The sequence below is a fragment of the Bombina bombina genome, chromosome 8, assembly GCF_027579735.1.
Source record: "Bombina bombina isolate aBomBom1 chromosome 8, aBomBom1.pri, whole genome shotgun sequence".
Taxonomy (NCBI): domain Eukaryota; kingdom Metazoa; phylum Chordata; class Amphibia; order Anura; family Bombinatoridae; genus Bombina; species Bombina bombina.
In genome coordinates, this window is record NC_069506.1 from 185,946,252 (window position 1) to 185,967,018 (window position 20,767).

At 36.5% G+C, this 20,767-nt stretch overlaps 1 protein-coding gene across 1 annotated transcript; it reads left to right on the forward strand.

Annotated features, from left to right (window-relative positions):
- Positions 1-889: 889 nt before the first annotated feature.
- LOC128638088 (ferritin, lower subunit) lies at positions 890-9,320 on the forward strand. The gene is made up of 4 exons (XM_053689951.1): positions 890-1,077; positions 1,949-2,095; positions 7,792-7,917; positions 9,022-9,320. Exons 1-4 carry the CDS (start codon positions 976-978, stop codon positions 9,166-9,168), a joined length of 522 nt encoding a protein of 173 aa, XP_053545926.1. The 5' UTR covers positions 890-975; the 3' UTR covers positions 9,169-9,320.
- The last annotated feature ends 11,447 nt before the right edge of the window (positions 9,321-20,767 follow it).

Sequence of the window (20,767 nt, forward strand, 5' to 3'; positions counted from 1 at the left end):
CATAATTCATTATATACATAGGGCTGGGCATATCAGCTATTAAACAAACACAGCATTGAACAAAACTGAATCTGCCTTTTGTTAGAATGTTTATATTATCTCCCTTGTTCTGGTCAATTAGGGACAGATATATAAGTGATCTCCTGCACTGATCAAGCAATCAGTGTAGAATGTTTCAGGGTCAGCTATCAGAGTCCTGCATGATTCACTACATTCTGTTTCAGGCGGTGGGAATCATAGAGAGGGCAAAATTGGTCATTAAAGGGACATTAAACAAACCCCAAAAATTTCTTTCATGATTCAGCTAGAGAAAACAATTTTAAACAACATTCCAATTTACTTTTATTATCTAATTTGCTTAATTCTTTAGATATCCTTTACTGAAGAAATAGCAATGCACATGGGTGAGCCACAATCAGAAGCTACTGAGCCTATCTAGATATACTTTCCAGCAAGGAATATCAAAAGAGTGAAGCAAATTAGATAATAGAAGTAAATTAGATAGTTGCTTAAAATTGCATGCTCTTTCTAAATCATGGAAAAAATGGGTTTCATGTCCCTTTAAGTCCATTTGCTTGGCGCAAAGGAATTACAACTAGGTATAAATAGTGACAATATAAAACTCTAAAGCAAAAAATTTATGATGCCGAAAACGTTTCATTTTTTTATTTGCAAACCAAAGTTCCTGTCACTCAGAACTATTTTAAAGAGAACTCCTAAGGATGAAACTGTAATTGGAATATACAGCTTAGTACTACTGCACATGGCTACAGCACTCACAGGGTTAATGTGACATGCCATTCATTGCCGCGGATTTTATTATCAGACACAGGAGGCCGAGGGAGGGGACAGATAGAGGCTAGGAGTGGCTTCTTATCCCCCTACTCTTTCCTGCTTCTGGGGTGGGGGAGGGTCTTTTTATTCTCTTTCATTGAATCGCAAGGGAGACACTGAGCCTGTGGTACTGAGATAAACATGGAGTCTCAGGTCAGACATAACTTCCATCAGGACTGCGAAGCTGGGCTCAACCGCATGGTCAACTTGAAATACCGCAGCTCCTACGTGTACCTGTCCCTGGTGAGCTGTTTGTGTCATTGTGACATGTGATACATTCAGTACAGTGACAACCATTGTCATAGGCTGAGCATGCACTTCAGTGAATTTCAATGTTTGTTAAAAATTAAAGATCGTTTAAAAATAATTTAAGTAATATTTGTTAAAAATTAAAGTTTGTTTAAAAATGTATTGCATTTTTTGACGCACAGAAACACAAGTGACACAATGATGATACAGTTAACCCCTTGGCTGTCTAAACACACAGATACATACACAAGTACATACATATACACACACATTCATATGTAAATACACAGTTTTATACACACATGTATGTACATATATGAAACACATATACACAAGTGTACACACATACATATATAAATATTATTTATATATATATATATATATATATATATATATATATATATATATATACACATACATACACATACATACACACTTGTCCATTACACATATCTATGTACATAAACACAAAGACCTATGTACACACACAAACCATCTATACAAACCATTTTTTTAGTTTGTTCTTACTACCTCATACTCACTACAACAACTGTTATGAATTTAGCAGCTTACTACTAACAGGCTGTATTTCCAGGTGCATCACATAAAACTATATAAAAAGATTAACCAGGACTGTCACATCTGAACTAGCTGTGATGGATAATAGCATATGAGGTGCAAATTCATATTTTCTTCCACTAATTTTAATGTCACTAATAAATATACTGCTTTGTTAATCATCAATATCTATGTATGTTATATCTATTTTTTTAAATACTTCAAAATATGTAAAATAATATGATTATAATTGTTAATTTAATACATTTAACATGTAAATTAATTCTTAATACATAATTGTTTCTAGTGTTCATATTTTAATCGCGAGGATGTTGCTCTTGCCAATTTCTCCAAGTTCTTCCGGAAATGTTACGAGGAGGAACAAGAACACGCAGAAAAACTGATCAAATACCAAAATGAAAGAGGAGGACGGGTTTATCTTCACAGCATTGAGGTATGTCTTTCTGTTTATACAGGGTTTATATAAAAAGACACACCTTATTACTTAAAGGGACAGGAAACCCCAAAATTTTATTTTATGATTTGGATAGAACATACACTTTTAAACAACTTTCCAATTTACTCCCATAATCAGATTTGCTTCATTCTTTTGTTATCCTTTACTGAAGGAACATCATTGCACTACTGGCAGCAAGACGAACACATCTAGTCAGCCAATCAATCACAAAAGACAAATGTGTGCAGGCACCAATTAGCAGCAGCTCCCGCTAGTGTAGGATATGTGCATATTCTTTTTCAACAAGGGATACAAAGAAAACGAAGCACTTTTGAAAATAGAAGTTAATTTAAAAGTGTCTTAAAATTGCAAGCTCTATTGAATTGTGCAAGTTTAATTTTGAATTTCCTATCCATTTTAAAGGGAATGTTAAGTTTAATGAATAAGTGCTTGGTATCTAAAAATACTCTTAAAAACAGGAGCACTTTCATTCATTAAACTTTACAATGATGCTTCTTTTTAAAAATATTTACCTTTTCTTTATGGAAAACAGAGTGACAATCCTCCGCCTGCAGCTCCTGCTGTAGTTAGCACAGCGATGACGAATCCGGCTTCCTCCAATCGTTGCGTGCCCCCTTTGGCGTGCAGCTCATGAGGCACACAACATTTGTAGGAAGCCGGATTCATCATCTATCTGATAACTACAGCAGGAGCTGTGGGCGGAGAGTCACCCGTCTGCTTTCCATAAAACAAAGGTAAGTATTTTAAAAAAGAATCTTCAATGTAAAATTTAATGAATGAAAGTGCCACTGTTTTTAAGAGTATTTTCAGATATGGGGCACTTATTCATTAAAGGGACATTCAACACTGCACACAACATTAATCTATGTTGAAAAACTAAAAATCAAGATCAAGCTGCAACGTGCCCCCTTTCTCTTACTTCCTGCCTTCACCGTTGAATCGTCTACGATAACTTCTAAATTTGTGTCCTAATATGGCTGCCTAACTCCCCCCACCGTGACGTATAAAGCTTCTTCTTGAAACTAGCTGCCAGTGATATCCCATTTCTCGGACTTCAATGCAAAGCGCGTTCACGGCCCTTAGCGCATGCGCAATAAACTAGGAACACTAAAAGCGGAACCATAATAAGCAAAGTTGTTTCCGTTCCGCTTATATTACGCATAGTACCTAATATAACGAAATAGAGTACTATGCGTAATATAAGCGGAACGGAAACAACTTTGCTTATTATGGTTCCGCTTTTAGTGTTCCTAGTTTATCGATCATGCGCTAAGGGCCGTGAACGCGCTTTGCATTGCAGTCCGAGGAATGGGATATCATTGGCTGCTGGTTTGAAAAAGAAGCTCAATACGTCACGGTGGGGGGAGTGAGGAAGCCATATTAGGACACACATTTAGAAGTTATCATAGATGATTCAACGGTGAAGGCAGGAAGTAAGAGAAAGGGGGCACGTTGCAGCTTGATCTTGATTTTTAGTTTTTCAACATAGATTAATGTTGTGTGCAGTGTTGAATGTCCCTTTAAACTTTACATTCACTTTAACTTAGACATTGGGCAAGAATTATCATGAACCACTACTTCATAAACCCTCTCACCAACTTGGAGTTGTAGGTGAAAATCGCCCCGGATTCATTTGACTGGGGTAATTGACAAGCCGTACTCTCGCACAATTGGTAGAGGGTCGGAGGCGGCATTTGCAATGGTAAATATGGGGAACAAATGCGCCCCACAATTTGATGACATGCAGACAGGTTCACAACAAACTGATAATTTTTGCCCATTGAGTACCTGGAATTAGTGTAGTTTTAGGTTTCTTTGAAGAGGTTAAACATAATCTTTAGGTAAGGTCTAAGTAATGCTGAAATTACACACATTGAATAAGGATATGTCATTTCTGCATTAAAATGTCAATTTAAAGGGATGCCAAACTCCAACAAGTTATAGCATAAAAAGCTAGTTGTTTAAATTGTATTTTGAAACTGGAAGTGTATGTTTGTGCGCAACAAGGGATTGTTCATTGGCAGACAAGGACTATTCCCACAGGTTTTTTTTTAGCTCGTAAACATCCATTAGAAAGCAACACATTTTTAAAAATGTCCATTGATACTTGCAGAAAATGTATTCACTGTGTTAATTAAATGACCACTAAACACAGTGGAATTACACAATCAATACATGTATTATAAAAAGACAATGCAAAAGCACTTAGTTTGAATTTTTAAATGAGTGGTAAAAGTTTTTGACAAATGAAAACGTTGGTTACATTTCCCTTCCTAATGTATCGTGACAGCCATCAGCCAATCACAAAATGCATATATCCTGTGAATCTTGCACATGCACAGTAGTAGCTGGTGCCTCAGAAAGTGTGCACATAAAAAGATTGTGCATAGATAACAAGTGAATTGGGAAATTTAATTTTGACTTGACTGTCTCTTTAATTGTATGAGCAGTGAACTGGATCTCACCATAGAATGTGTTACAGAAATGTTTGAAACGGTTTAATCCGTATAATATCACTAATTGTTGTGAGATCCCCAAGCTCAGAGAATCCATGGCTGTCATTGTGTTTCCTACAGTGGTGCAGAGAATGCCACCTACTCACCCTTAGCATTTATTGCCACTCAATCTGTTTGAATTATGAGTATTTTCTTATTCCTTTTCATTATATGCACAACAAAAGGAAACTGGCACCATGACACCAAATACTTGTAGGTTTATAGAAGCAGAGCTGCTTCTTCATTGCTTCAGTTCCAATAGATGCCGGCATACTCTTGACATGTGTCCCTTTAAGCCTTTAGCTATAGATGTGCAGGCCATGATCTTACTGTGAGCTCATCATATCAGCATGTTACTGAGTTTAGTTGTAATATTGGCCCATGGCTTTGCCAGCACCATAGCTAAATACATGTGCCTCCTATAGAATACATACAGTGCCCTAGAATACACACAGTGCCCTAGAATACACACAGTGCCCTAGAATACATACAGTGCCATCATTGGCTTGTTTGCAGAATTAGGTATCAGGTGTTTATGCTTTATGCTAGTCCCAGCTTCTGTATCCTGTTTGTTTCCGTCATCATTCTTAGAAATAAAGTTTTGCATGATTGACCAGTGAGTTATGTAGTCACTAATTCTATCAGCTGAACTGTTGTAATTGGTAGAAACTTCTCAAGTCATTATTTTTCAGGGAATCTGTTTTTATTTATTTATTTATTTTCAGTTGAGGATTGAGTGATTTATGTCTGTTTCCTCATAGCACATGGGGCTTTTTAAAGCTATTTATATTACAGCAAAAATACTTTTAGTTAAAGGGACATGAAACCCACATTTTGTTTATTTTGATCAACTTTCTAATTTGTTTCTATTATACAAGTTGCTTCATTATTTTGGTATTATCAGCAGCTAGCTCCCAGTAGTGCATTTCAGCTTCTCAGCCTGCCTAGTTATGCTGTTCAACAAAGGATACTAAGAGAACAAAGCAAATTAGCTAATAGAAGTAAATTGGAAAGTTGTTTAAAATTGTATGTTCTATCTGAATCATGAAAGAAAAATGTTGGGTTTCATATCTCTTTAAATGAATACATCAGTGATGACCAACTTTCTAACACATGGCGGCTGAAAATCAATATTTCAGAATATATAATACATATAAATGTATGACTATTAAACACACAAATAATAATCTATTTCCCAAAAATGTTCAGTGGTACAGTACAGATTTATTTAAATGAACACTAAACCCAAATGTTTTCTTTCATGATTCAGATAGAGCATGCCATTTTAATCAACTTCCTAATTTACTCCTAATATCAATGTTTCTTCGTTCTCTTGCTATCTTTATTTTAAAATCATGAATGTAAATCTTAGCAGCGAGCCCATTTTAGGTTCAGCACCATGGATTGCACTTGCTTATTGGAGGCTGACATTTACCCACCAATAAGCAAGCATAACCCAGGTCCTCAACCAAAAATGGTCTGGCTCCTATGCATCACATTCCTGCTTTTTAAATAAAGATAGCAAGAGAATGAAGAATAATTGATAATAGGAGTAAATTAGAAAGTTGCTTTAAAATCGCATGCTTTATCTGAATCATTAAAGAAAAAATTGCAGAGTATCCTCTATCAGCTATTAACCCTCCAGAGGGACACTTTGTCCACCCACCAGAAGCATGTTTTTAGTTCTGCTTTATCCAAAGAGCCGCATAAACTAGTACAGGGGGCCACATGAGGCAATGGTCAGTAACTTAGTCTTCCCTGGTATACATAAAAATAGAAAACTATCAATCTTTAATCAAAGCCGATATGAGCTCAGTATTAATCAGACTAATTATTTGGAAATATTTACAGTTTGTTGGAAGAGTGGTGGTACTTGCAAAATGACAACTAAACAATGATTCTGTTGCAAAATGACAACTAAACAATGATTCTGTTGCAAAATGACAACTAACAATGATTCTGTTACAAAATGACAACTAACAATGATTCTGTTACAAAATAACAACTAACAATGATACTGTTACAAAATGACAACTAACAATGATTCGGTTACAAAATGACAACTAACAATGATTCTGTTGCAAAATGACAACTAACAATGATTCTGTTACAAAATGACAACTAACAATGATTCTGTTGCAAAATGACAACTAACTATACTGTTACAAAATGACAACTAACAATGATTCTGTTGCAAAATGACAACTAACAATGATTCTGTTACAAAATGACAACTAACAATGATTCTGTTGCAAAATGACAACTAACAATGATTCTGTTGCAAAATGACAACTAACAATGATTCTGTTGCAAAATGACAACTAACAATGATTCTGTTACAAAATGACAACTAACAATGATACTGTTACAAAATGACAACTAACAATGATTCTGTTGCAAAATGACAACTAACAATGATTCTGTTGCAAAATGACAACTAACAATGATTCTGTTGCAAAATGACAACTAACGATACTGTTACAAAATGACAACTAACAATGATTCTGTTGCAAAATGACAACTAACAATGATTCTGTTGCAAAATGACAACTAACAATGATTCTGTTGCAAAATGACAACTAACGATACTGTTGCAAAATGACAACTAACAATGATTCTGTTGCAAAATGACAATTAACGATACTGTTACAAAATGACAACTAACAATGATTCTGTTGCAAAATGACAACTAACAATGATTCTGTTGCAAAATGACAACTAACAATGATTCTGTTGCAAAATGACAACTAACAATGATTCTGTTACAAAATGACAACTAACAATGATTCTGTTACAAAATGACAACTAACAATGATTCTGTTGCAAAATGACAACTAACAATGATTCTGTTACAAAATGACAACTAACAATGATTCTGTTGCAAAATGACAACTAACAATGATTCTGTTACAAAATGACAACTAACAATGATTCTGTTACAAAATGACAACTAACAATGATTCTGTTACAAAATGACAACTAACAATGATTCTGTTGCAAAATGACAACTAACAATGATTCTGTTGCAAAATGACAACTAACAATGATTCTGTTGCAAAATGACAACTAACAATGATTCTGTTACAAAATGACAACTAACAATGATTCTGTTACAAAATGACAACTAACAATGATTCTGTTACAAAATGACAACTAACAATGATTCTGTTGCACTAGAAACCAGAAAGAGATGACTGGACAGGCGGCTTAGAGGCACTGCAGACAGCTTTAAAGCTGGAAAAGACTGTAAACCAGGCTCTACTTGATCTGCACAGTGTGGCTGGAGATAAAAATGATCCTCACGTAAGTACATTTTGTTTGCTGTATTAAGTAATCCCTAGTCAATTAGACAACTTGTGTATATCGTAATAATGTATTGTATCAGCTGAGTGTGAAAACATTCAGAGTTTATTAAAGAGACATGAAACACACACATTTTCTTTCTTTCTTTCATGATTCAGAGAGCGCATAGGATTTTAAACAATCCAATGTACTTCTATTATCCAATCTGTTTTGTTAAAAATTGTACCTAGGTAGACTCAGGAGCTGTTGATTGGTGGCTGCACATATATGCCTCATCTTATTGGCTCACCCAGTGCATTCAGCTAGCTCCCAGTAGTGCACTACTACTTCTTCAACAAAATATACCAAAGGAATGAAGCAAATTACACAATAGAAGTAAATTGGAAAGTTGTTTAAAATTGTATTCTCTATCTGAATCATGAAAGAAACAATTTGGTTTCTTGTCCTTTTTAACACTTACCCCCACACCACATTACCTTATTTACAGAAGCCAAACTGAAACTTATGAAAATTGTTAAAATATGAAAAAAAAGAAAAAGTTTACCTTAAACTTTTCTCCAATTTGTTCCCAATGATACATTCTATCAACTGGAGTGTATTAAATTGTTTACAAATAGCTCCTTTACCTTCATATCAGCATTTAAAATAGCTGTTTTTGTCCATCGTATCCCTGCCTATACTGAAAGTTTCTATACTTAAGTATAGGCTTAAGAAAGCTGTGTAAACATAGCCAGTATAAGAAATTACACTCCCAGTAGAAGGTATGATATATAAGTAATAAAATGTTAATTTCCAATTATTCTCTCTTAAGTAGTAAGATTTGGTATATAGAGATACAGATAAGGAAGCATTTATGTGTACAAAAATTGATAAAAGAAGCAGATCTATTTTCCCTGCTAGCTAAACACATTTAGATGGGTTGTGGTGTCAAAGAACAAAACAAGCTATTTCATAAAAAAACTAAACCAGAAGGAGCAATTTATCATACATTTTATACTCTGCAGCTGGTATAGCAAGTCATCAGAAACACATTAAGGGGAAAACAATTTTACAATACACTGTCCCTTTAACTATTTTAATAACAAAAAATATTTGTCTTTTCAGATGTGTGATTTTCTGGAGTCTCCATTTCTTTCAAATAGCACAGAGATGATAAAGAAGCTTGCAGATCATATCACCAACCTAAAAAACATGAGCAAAAGCCATCCTGGTATGGCAGAATACCTCTTCGACAAACACACCCTTGGATAACTTTCTTCACTCTTTCTAACTACAATGGAAATGCATTGGGTAGAGTGAGAGCATTCCTTTTTAAAATAAAATACAAAATTGCTCTTTTTTTTGTACCAGATTTGTAAAGAACTTAAAAAAAATAAATGAACAGAAAGTACTATGTGATCAAACCAATATTTTAATTTTTTTCTATTCTGTATTGTATTTTAACTGTATACTTTTTAGCATTTTCAATGATAATTATATTTAAACAGTTACACTAAGATACATTAAAGTATAAACAGATCCTGAATGTTGGCGATATTTTAGATGGAATTTAATTTGTAATGAAGATGCGCTATAACTTACTTTTTAATGTAGCACTGAATTTTTTTTTTTTGTGAGCTAGCAGTTTGAACTGTTCTCCAATCAGCCCTCTAGCTACAAAAACAAATAAATGTGCGAGTACTGTACGGCTAGAGCGGCAGTTGGAGAACAATTCAAACCGTTATGTCAACAGCAATAAAATTACTTTTGAAGAGGGCAGCCGGCGTGCGGGTTATTTAAATTTCAGCATTACATTAAAAAGTAGGTTAAAACTTATCTTCATTACCACTGATCTAAAATATCACTAACATTCCACATCTGTTTGCATTGGTCTGTGACTAGTAATGGGATCCAGGAGAGAATGTGTATAGGCTTCAATTAAATAAACAACATTAAGATGTAATAACAATCACCTACTTTACTCCCCATACACAAAATGTCTGTCTCCTTCTCTATATACATATTACAAGGGGGGGGGGTGTAAGGGGCACAATTAATAAAATGTGTGTTTGCATGAGCATTGATGTAGTCGTAAAACAAGCACATTAGGCTTTTTTAATTCCTTATATTAAGGAAATACCCTATCTAGGCCCTACTATATACGCATCAATGTCACTGGTCAGACAGAAAACACAGTTATCTATTCTTCCTGCTGACAATAATAATCGTAATAAACAGACACTCACATAATACTGTATGACAATGAATGTAACACTATGTAGTTAATTTATAAAGGCTTTGACTCGCTAGGACTGCAGGTTCTCACAAGAGAACCTGCAGTCAGTATTTATCAAGGAGGGGTCATTAGACCGCTGCTTCTCTAACCTCCTTTTCCACCTCTTAGAGAATTTCAATCCCCCCGGTCTCGTCCGACCATGGAGAATGACAGCTCCTGCCCGCATGTGATTGGCTGTGCATGGGCAGGCCGCAGGCGGCAGCGTTGCGCAAAATAGCATTCTTGTGCAATGCTGAATTCCGCCAGCACGAGCTGCAGCAGACAGGGGTGCATATGTACGCCCCTGTCCGCTGTAGCTTGATAAATATAGCGCTAAATGATGGTATGTTACATTCCCACTGGTCCCTAGTCTAAATACCACAGACATTTCCTTTAATTTGCCAACTGCTTGTATCATGTGACAGCCATCAGCCTCGAAAACTACCCTGCAACATGCTCAGCCCTGGGTGCTCACGGCACTCACAGGAAGCTGTGCTGTCCCCAGAGTCACAGGCAGTTAACCCCAGACAGGTCTGGGTGCAAGAACCATAGGGAAAATTACAAAACAAATTAATACAACACACAGAGAAAGTCCAGCACTCACTTACAAGCTCTCAGCTAAGATTTAAAAGCAAAAATGGAAAGGTTAGTTACCGCATCTGGCCAAATGGGACAAGCCCAGGTACCACGTCAAGGTCCTTTCCAATACATTTGACCCTAAAACAGCCACACAATGCATGCTCTCAAATCCAAACAAACCGGGAACAAGGGAAGGGTGCACATGCTTATGTAATCACCCTAGACATATACAAAACACGGATGGGGACTGCACTCTCATACCGCACCGGGTACACATCCCATGACCCTGCAACATGCTCAGCCCTGGGTGCTCATAGGCACTCACAGGAAGCTGTGCTGTCCCCAGAGTCACATGCAGTTAACCCCAGACAGGTCTGGGTGCAAGAACCATAGGGAAAATTACAAAACAAATTAATACAACACACAGAGAAAGTCCAGCACTCACTCACAAGCTCTCAGCTAAGATTTAAAAGCAAAAATGGAAAGGTTAGTTACCGCATCTGGCCAAATGGGACAAGCCCAGGTACCACATCAAGGTCCTTTCCAATACCTGGGACCCTAAAACAGCCACACAATGCAAGCTCTCAAATCCAAACAAACTGGGAACAAGGGAAGGGTGCACAGCCTGTGTGGTAACTAACCTTTCCAATTTTGCTTTTAAATCTTAGCTGAGAGCTTGTGAGTGCTGGACTTTCTCTGTGTGTTGTGTATGTATATGTGTATATATATAGTGTGTGTGTGTATATATATATATATATATATATATATATATATATATATATATATATATATATATATATATATATATATATATATATAATCATACAATTTGATAATGGAACTGCATTTGTTTTTTTTTATAGCTTAATAGTCATCTTGACCTCTGAATTTTACTTACCTGGTTTTTATTATATCTCGACCACTCCCTCATCTGTCTCACCTTTTGGTTAGGAATTACAAATAATTATTTAATAAACTATCAGAAATACGTCTAATACATAGCCAGCATAAAAAGAGAGATAATAATAATAAAGTAGAATTTACTGTAGGACTAATCAAGCACATTTATGTGAGTTAAAAAAAAAAAACTTTTATGCAATGACAAAAAAGTTTTTTTGTAATAAAATCGTATCAGCAACATTCAGCCTTTCTAGGGCATTTTTACATTTATTTAAAAAGTCTTACTTCTGGGTCTCTGCCCTTTAAAAAAAAAAAAAAAAAAAAAGTCATTTTGGTAAGCTGTAAATCTTTAAAATAAAGTTACTTTTAAATGTTTAACCCCTTCGACACCAGGAATACTAGAGAAAAACTTGCCCAAAGTACTGGAGACTATGTAGCATTTTTGCTATCACGCAGTTTTTTTAATTTATCTATGAAAACTATATAGGTATTGATGTAGGCACATTTTAGTATGTTTTATGCCACTATTTGGCCGCCAAATACGATCATATAAAGAAATGTGTTAACTTTATCGCAAACTTTGTGTTTCTCACTGAAATTATTTACATACAACTATTGTAGTTATAAGAGAAATGGTTGTAAAAGCTTCTCTGGGGTCCCCTTTGTTCAGAAACTGCAGACATGCATAGCATTGCCATTGTTGTTTTTTGGCAATTAGAAGGCCACTAATTGTAGCTGTGCACCACACTTCTGAAATTCCCGGCAGTGAAGGGGTTAATTGGCTTCTAAGGCTAATATTTGCTGTAGTGTAGGGATTACCCTCCCACCCCTTGATCCTCCCAAAAAAACTCTGTTCTCACACACATACACTGGTCACCACCATCTTAGCTACAGGCAGATAGTCTGCTGATACCCCCAAACAGCTCTTTAACCCTCTCTACTCCCAGTGCATCCTTTAATTTTTGTTACTCGCAGCTAGTCTAAAATTATTACCACTTCAATTAAGTAACTATAAAAAATATAAAGCGGGTATGACTCAAGTTTAAAGGGACAGAAAATACCATCTAATTACAAGACATTTCTGTTGTCTTGCTATAAATAAAATCAGCCAACTGTAAACATTTTTCAAAACTATTTAACACCTCTTTTGCAACTTTTATTTTTGTTTTAATATCCAAACCCCACTCACCACTTTCCTTACTTAAATGAAGAAATCTGGACTTGATACTGAAGAAGACAAGGCTAGCCGTTTGTCATTATGTTAGCAAAACTTGCATTTGCTGTGTGTTATCAGATAACCTCTGCTGAAGCCGGGTTAAGCTTGTGAAGTCTCCAGTTTGCTCTACCAGTACTCACAACTGGAAAACACACAATTTTCAGAGTCAAATTAGAGGAAAAGTAGGCAACATAAACAATAAATTTATAGTGCAAAGTTGGTTTACTATTTGCATTTTATATTATTATCTCAAGACATTTAATGTCTCTTTAAGTGACTCCCGTCTAAGTAAGCATGCAGTTATTAAGCTTACAGAGTTATTCCTGCTGTCCCTAGCTAGTATTTTAGGCTAAAATCATGTAATGATGCAGAATGAGGAGGCAGCATTCATATTATATGGAAGCACAGATTTCTTCACAATAATATGTCATAGACAAAAATGGAGTAGACATCCCATTGTAGATAACTATATTCCACCAATGAAAGTACCCGGGTTGACTTGAGTTATTTACACATCATGTGCGGTGATAGCAGTATTTCATAAAATTTAAAAAATAAGCACCATAGTTTTTAAGGTAACTTGACACATGACGTTAGGAGTAATAGAATGTAAGGGTTTGTGACTTAAAAGCCCATGACCTTTTCTAAAAAGATTATTTTAAAATGTGTCATATAGGGAAAGGAACCCCAAACAAATCTCAGCATTTTCACCAGCATCTCCCAGAGGGAATGGGGTGTTTTCATGAATGTGTTAAGGGTCAGACAGTACACATATAAGAGGACACGGAAGATTTTATTAAAAATCAAATAACCTGGTTTTAATGTTAATGGTGAGGAGAGCTCAATCTCCCACTGCTTTATATACAGATGGGAAGGGTCAAGGACCTGCATTAAACAGTAAGTATATGCTAGAAAGAATGAGAATAATATGTAGATATATATATTTTTTTAAATTGTTTTAGATGTTTAAATATTGAAGATATGTGTGAAGGTTTTTCTATAAAGTAATGGGTACTGCCATGTTTGAACCTATGTTTTCCCCTTATCTATTTTTCAACTTAGGGCAATTAGGGACAAATATAAAACAGGCAATAAAATAGAGTGTGCAAACAAGGCTGTGTGAAATACAGGATTGTTAAAGTAGCGAACAGGGTTTCCTTACAGCCTTGTTTGCACAGTATCTTTCATTGGAGGAGGAGAGAGATACCTTATAGAAACAGTGTAATTGAGAAAGCCAACAATTGTTAAACTCAAATTACAGGAAAAGCGGACAGAATAACTTATAAACGTACATTGCAATTTTGTTTAATACACATTACTAAACATTGTATATTACAATAAAAAAATGTATTGCTCCATTGCTATTTTTTTTAACTTTTCAAAATATTAGTTTTGAACAAACATTCACATATTTAAAGGGACATGAAACACAAATTTTTTCTTTCATGATTCAGATAGAAAATATAATTTTAAACAACTTTCCAATGTACTTCTATTATTTAATTTGCTTCCTTCTCTCGTTATCCTTTGGTGAAAGTTTTATCTAGGAAAGCACAGGAGCAGCAGAGAACCTAGGTTCTAGCTGTTGATTGGTAGCTGCATATATATATATATATATCGATTGTGATTGGCTCACCCATGTGTTCAGTTAGAAATAATTAGTGCATTGCTGCTACTTCAACAAATGATACCAAGAGAATGAAACAAATTAGATAATAGAAGTAAATTAGAAAGTTGTTTAAAATTGTATGCTCTGTCTGAATCATGAATGAAAAAATGTGGGTTTCATGTCCCTTTAACCAAGGAGAAGACAATAATCTCAATACAGTTGTAAAGTACAGTGTGAACATATGTAAATATACTAGTTTACAATCAGCCAGTGAACAAAAGAATATATAACAAAATGAAAGCAATTTCTAAGTTGTGAATGAGACATCTGGCAAAATCATCCACAATGAGGTTAAACAATTCTAGCACACAATCTAATTTTTATTGTCCCCTTCAAGCATCTTTATTATCAGGGATAGGTGAAATTACATATCGCAACACTTTTTGCACTCGTGAAAGTTCCGGTGGCAAACTCATGTGCACAAATCTAGAGTTATATTGACAAATACAAATCATCAAGTATACCTGATGTATATATATGTACATACCACAAAACTCTGGGTTTCTTATTTAGATCCCCGGTTGTTTAAAATATCTCAGTTTCCGCAGAGAAATGATCTCACTCTGCAGAATGTAATACAAAAGTGCGCTGACCCTTGCTGACCAGATGAGGGGCACTGAGCCTACAATAGCAATGTATAGGGCTTGCTTCCTTTGAACATTCCGAGTGCATCGCCAGTGAATTTGAATCTCAGCAGTTTGGAAGGGGCATATTTTCAAAACATATTTGCACAACATATAATGTGTGTTTTGTAAATATAAAAATGGTTTATGTTTGTAATAGATCAAATCATCTATTTGCAAACTAAATTTCACAGTAAATGTAGTATAATTCTCATAACCGCTCATCACACAACAGAAAGGGTGGCGAGATTATGAGTATGTGTGAAAAAGTTCACCTAAGCTAGCGTGTATTATTTAAAACATTAGCAAATACCTGAAAAGTTCCCCCATTGCTATACAGGTTAATCACATGGAATGCCTATATTTTCGCTATGTATGCAATGACCATTGTTAATAACGAAGGGAAAAAAAGCCTTAAAGGGACAGTAAATGTTCTAAATATTATATAATTCTGCACATAGTGCAGAATTATGTAACGTTAATTTAGCGATACTGTTTGAACGTTCCGCCACTGGCAGAGAAGTCTCACATCCCACAGTGAAGTATAGTAAAACGCCTCTTGGCGAGATTACCTCTGAACATTTCACCTGCAATTTCAATTGCTATGCAGATAACTTTACTTTGTGTTGCAAATTGAGAGTTATAAAAAAACAATTAATATTAGTATTAATGTTCTATCATGATTAATGTTGTTATTGCAGGAAATCAGCACTTTGCATGCTATTAACTTGCTAAATGTGTGCCAAACCCAGCTATAATCATTATAAATTATGGCTGTTTCATGTCAGCATTTGGCATTTCTATTGCCTCTTCAAGATAAAATTACTCCTCTTTTAAAATTACTTTTGCTGGGATATTTGTTTTTAGCCTTAAAAATGGTAAAAAATAAATAAATGAAATACATTACTGTGTAGACCAGTTTAGAACATTTAAAAAAAAAAAAACATTAACATTTTTTTAATCTGTTGCATTTAAAGGGATGTTAAACTTGTAGCATATATCAACATCTAAGCCATACACATATATGTACCAGTGTTGCTCCTTGATATTGGTGGATCCTCCAATCCCCAAGGGAACTCACTGCCTAATAAACACAAAGTCTTTATTATGCAGACCCACCACTTCAATCCACCCTAAATTGCCTGCATCTCCAACACACACTATTCACCCTATACTGGTCAGACCACTCACCACAATACATCCTATAACTTCAAACCCTATTACATCTAAACCTAACTTGCCTGCATCCCCACCCCACGTACCACAATTAAAGAGAGACATTAAACACTAAATACATTTCATGCACCTCCCTCTAATTATGAGTGCCACCATTTTGGAACCTAGGTTTCACTGCAGGTATCAGAAGGAGACTTGCTACACATAAGCACTGAGATGCAGTGAAAGCTAGATTTCAACATGGAGACACCCCAAGGCATCGTTGGAGGGGGGGCTGGAGCCCACAATGTCTGTTGAAAAGCCACAAAGTTCAGTAACAGTTGCATTGTCAGGTAATAATGGCTCTGTGTGATACTGCTTACAATACTATACCACTGATACTATAACCGCATGGCACACTATAAAATAGGTGCAACATGGACTATGTGTAATGACACTTTAGTGGAATGAAAAATCTGCAGGTGCAGTATCAGATACAGGCAGCACCATGCACACTGCTTGTAGGTGATTCCCAATCCCATAACTGCCCCGTCCAGGCTCCTGCGTCATATAAGGCAGTGTTAACCCTTATCAGCTACATATAGAACAGTTGGTTTACTTCAATCATCATGTCATACATCTCCACTGATGATCCCTAGGGTCTAGAGGGGAGAAAATAGTCCCTCCCTGCCCCTTTGGCCTGTCAACCCAAATACCCAAGGTCTTCATGTCACCAAATACCTTCACAGACTGGTTGGAGGTAAATGACATCACATGCAACATGGGAGTTTGGGGTAGTTCTGCCCTAGACATTGGTTTGGTATACTTACTGTATGTCTAAATTCTTCTCAGATTAGTAGTAGTGGCTGCCAAACATTGTAGGAGTGAAACATTTCAAGTGGATCAGTTTAGTGGTTTGTTTAAAAAAATCAAATCAAATCAAATAAAAGTAATTAAAAAAACAAAACTTTAATTACATTTTAGTGAAGAAAATCCAGGGTTACAGCCCAAACTACTTAACAGATTATAATAAATGTTTACAGAGCAACAGAATTAAATGTCAACTTGTGAATTTTCTAATGTTTTTTCCCAAGATATGAGTGGTCACTAGAGTAATGACTTGTTGCAGCAGATGCATGTAAAAGTTCACTATGTTTGTTTTACAAATATAAATATGATCATTATGGTACTGTGACCTAAAAGCCACCTATCACATGACAGACAATTACAAAAAACTTGCATGATATCAGTCACATACTGCATTTTTCTGCCAGACCTCTTACTCATCACAGTCTCTAAAAAAAGGCAACCACATTCTGTCAGTGTACGTCTCACCCATTTTGTTAATAAGCTTTCCTAATTGTGCCAAGTCATGCTAGCTTCAGACTTTTCCCTTCACCCTTATATGAGAACTTGCTGCGTCATGTTTTCAACCCCTCTTTCCTGTTGAGCTTGAACATACAATAAATCTCACTGCCAATGCAATGCCTTACAGGTTTATCTTCATGGCTGATTGTGTCAAGGTGCACAAATTCCACCCATAATGCGAGCACCTTGACCCTGTTAGTTGCTTTTAAAAGCCTAGATTTATTAAAACCTGTTTGTGAAACTAAAATATTGTTGGAAATAAATTGCAGCAAAATCAAATTTAAAAAATTGTGCAATTCAAAGAAATTTGTACCCACCCCTTGTCAGAGCCTTACGTTGTGAATCACACTCCATTATAATAAATGCATTTGCATCTATCATAAAGCTAATTTCTTGGTGCATAGAACAAGTTCCAACCTCAGCCAGGTTAGCCCCCCAAAATTAAAATTTGAAAAGATATTTCATTCAGTTGGTTAGGTCTTTGTTAGATTAGGTTTGATCAAATGTTGTTTTCGTTAGATCTAGCATACAAGGAGTGGTATTAACAATTGTTTGGAGGAGGGGGCTAACTTGTCATCAGTCCCCCCTTATCAAAAAATTGTACAACATTTTATTTAAATTGATAGATATTTGTTAGATCAGGTATGATCAGCTATTTGTTTTGTTAGATCTAACAAAATTACAGATTTATTAGGTATTAAATTAGGGGGGTCTGTCCCCCCAAATCAAAATGTCAGTCAAAAAACCAGTCCCCCTCCAAATAATTGTTAATACCGCTCCTTGTATGCTAGATCTAACTAAATAAACAACTGATCAAACCTGACCAACCTGAACAAAGATTTAACCAACTGAATTAAATTTGTTTCAAAATTTTAATTTTGGGGGGATGCTAACCCGGCGAAGGTCAAGTTCCACTGTGAATGATACCCGCATCACAAAACTCCTGTAAAATCTTACAAAACAAATTAATGAACATGATAAAGGTCCAGATTTACAGCCCAGGTGCCTGTAGGCACCAAAATTGGAAGCACCCCAGCGCTCCCCGTTGTGCCGTCGACCTTAACTAAGATTGCCACCGGCAGTGAAATAACAGCGGCCATCGTTGTTAAGACCGCCACAAGCATTATGTGCAGGAGGAAGCCAGATGCAGTGCATGCATAAAACTCTTGACGACCTTAACAAAAATGGCCACCGTGCATGCTCAGTGCTATTGTTTAATTGCCAGAAGCCATCTTAGTTAAGGTTGCCAACTGACCAGCATCTATAAAGGGCGCTTGTAAGCACATGCCTACTCTGCATTATTATAAATCCAGCCGTAAAGTGACAGTAAAGTTAGAGATCACATTTTCTTAATCAATCGTTGGTACTTAAAAATATAAAAAAAAGTCTTATACAGCAAAACTTATTGTTGCTGCATGGCTTGTTGCTTGCAATGTGCGGGGGTAACTCACAGCTTAGGGGCCTAATGACATCTACTCAGTTACCCAATCTTGCCCTACGGGTCTATGTCCACATGTGCATGAGTGTTTCGCAAATGCACGGTATAGGCCAACAGGTAGAATCCTCATGATATACAAGTAAAAAGTGAATCAAAGCTTATTTTCCAAATTACTGTATACTTGAAATGGTAAATTAATTTAGGCCATAAAATAGACTCATTCAAACACCATTTTTGCACAAATTCCCCAAAATAAAATGTTTATTACGATTGAATTTGTTAATCCTCATAACCAATAGCGCAAAACACTTCATCCCTGTGTCTTGGAAAACTATTAATTTACCTAATTTCTCCATATGGAGAGAAAAGGCCTCCTTTGCATTGAAAATGGTAAATACCATTACAAACGGATCAAGAACACAGATTATTGCTCCATGTGTTTCTTTTGGGAGGATTATATGTCAAGAGCAGTTGTAATGCTCGTGGGATACTCCTCTATCAGACCGAACTCGGCCAGTAGTCTTGTTATCCCGGCGTCGAGCCGGAATGATAGGGAATATCCCAGAGCAGCGAAACTTAACGAGATGAGGAGGGCGGCACTTACCACAGGCAGAACAGTTCCAGCGGTAACAGTGGAGCAGTCCAAGGATGAATCACTAGAATAGTCAGGCAGGCAGGGTTTGGCAACAGTAAAGCAGTCCAAGGATAAACCACTTGAATAGTCAGACAGGCAGGGTTTGGCAACAGTAAAACAGTCCAGCAGAGTAAGGGTTAAGGCAGGTAGAGTAGTCAGACAGACAGGTTCAGCAACAGCAAACAATCCAGCAATTTAAGGGTTAAGGCAGGTAGAGTAGTCAGGCAGGCAGGTTCAGTAATGATATGAGGCACAGGAAAGAATGATCTGTCACACCCAGGAGCACACAAAGCAACACCTATACTTAGGCAGTGACAGATCGCTCTTTCCTGGTTTAAATAGGCGCAGATTCGCGCCTCTGAGGTCCGCCCCGGCATCCGGAGCGTGCGGCGATGGCGTAAGTGCCGCACGTATCCAGAGCTGACACTGCCTCTGACAATGAGCAGAGAAGGAGACGCTGCGGCCCTAGCAACGGCTAGAGCGGCGCGGCGTGACAGCAGTAGGATGACTTTGTCACTACACAGGATCTAATGTTATATCTCTTCTGTCCCGGTTTTCCCGATTTGTAGATAAAAAGTATCTCAAGGCTGACAAAAGGCTGTGTGACGGACACCGGCTACCCCGACTGGGTAGCTCCGCCAGAAGGGTCCTTCCTATACCTGGAACATGCCTCTATGTAGCGGAGGAAAGTGATTATAGCGGTGCCCACCCAAATAACCAGACAGAACCAGTATTTAGGTGAAACAAAGAACAACTTTATTGTGGAAACACACTGCTTATATACACAAATACATCTTGATAAGGAGTCTTATTAGACCCTCAAATCTCCTGCCATTCCCGCCCCTCCAGACAGGCTGGCGCCCCCCATAGCAGTTATAGTCCCATAGAGTCCCAGTGATATAGAGGTGGTTAATCCAGGGTGATGCTGGGGGGGTAGCAGCACTTCCAGGGTGTCGTTAGAAAGCTCTCGGTCCCCAGATACCACAATCCAAAAAGCATGATCAGTTGTTTGGG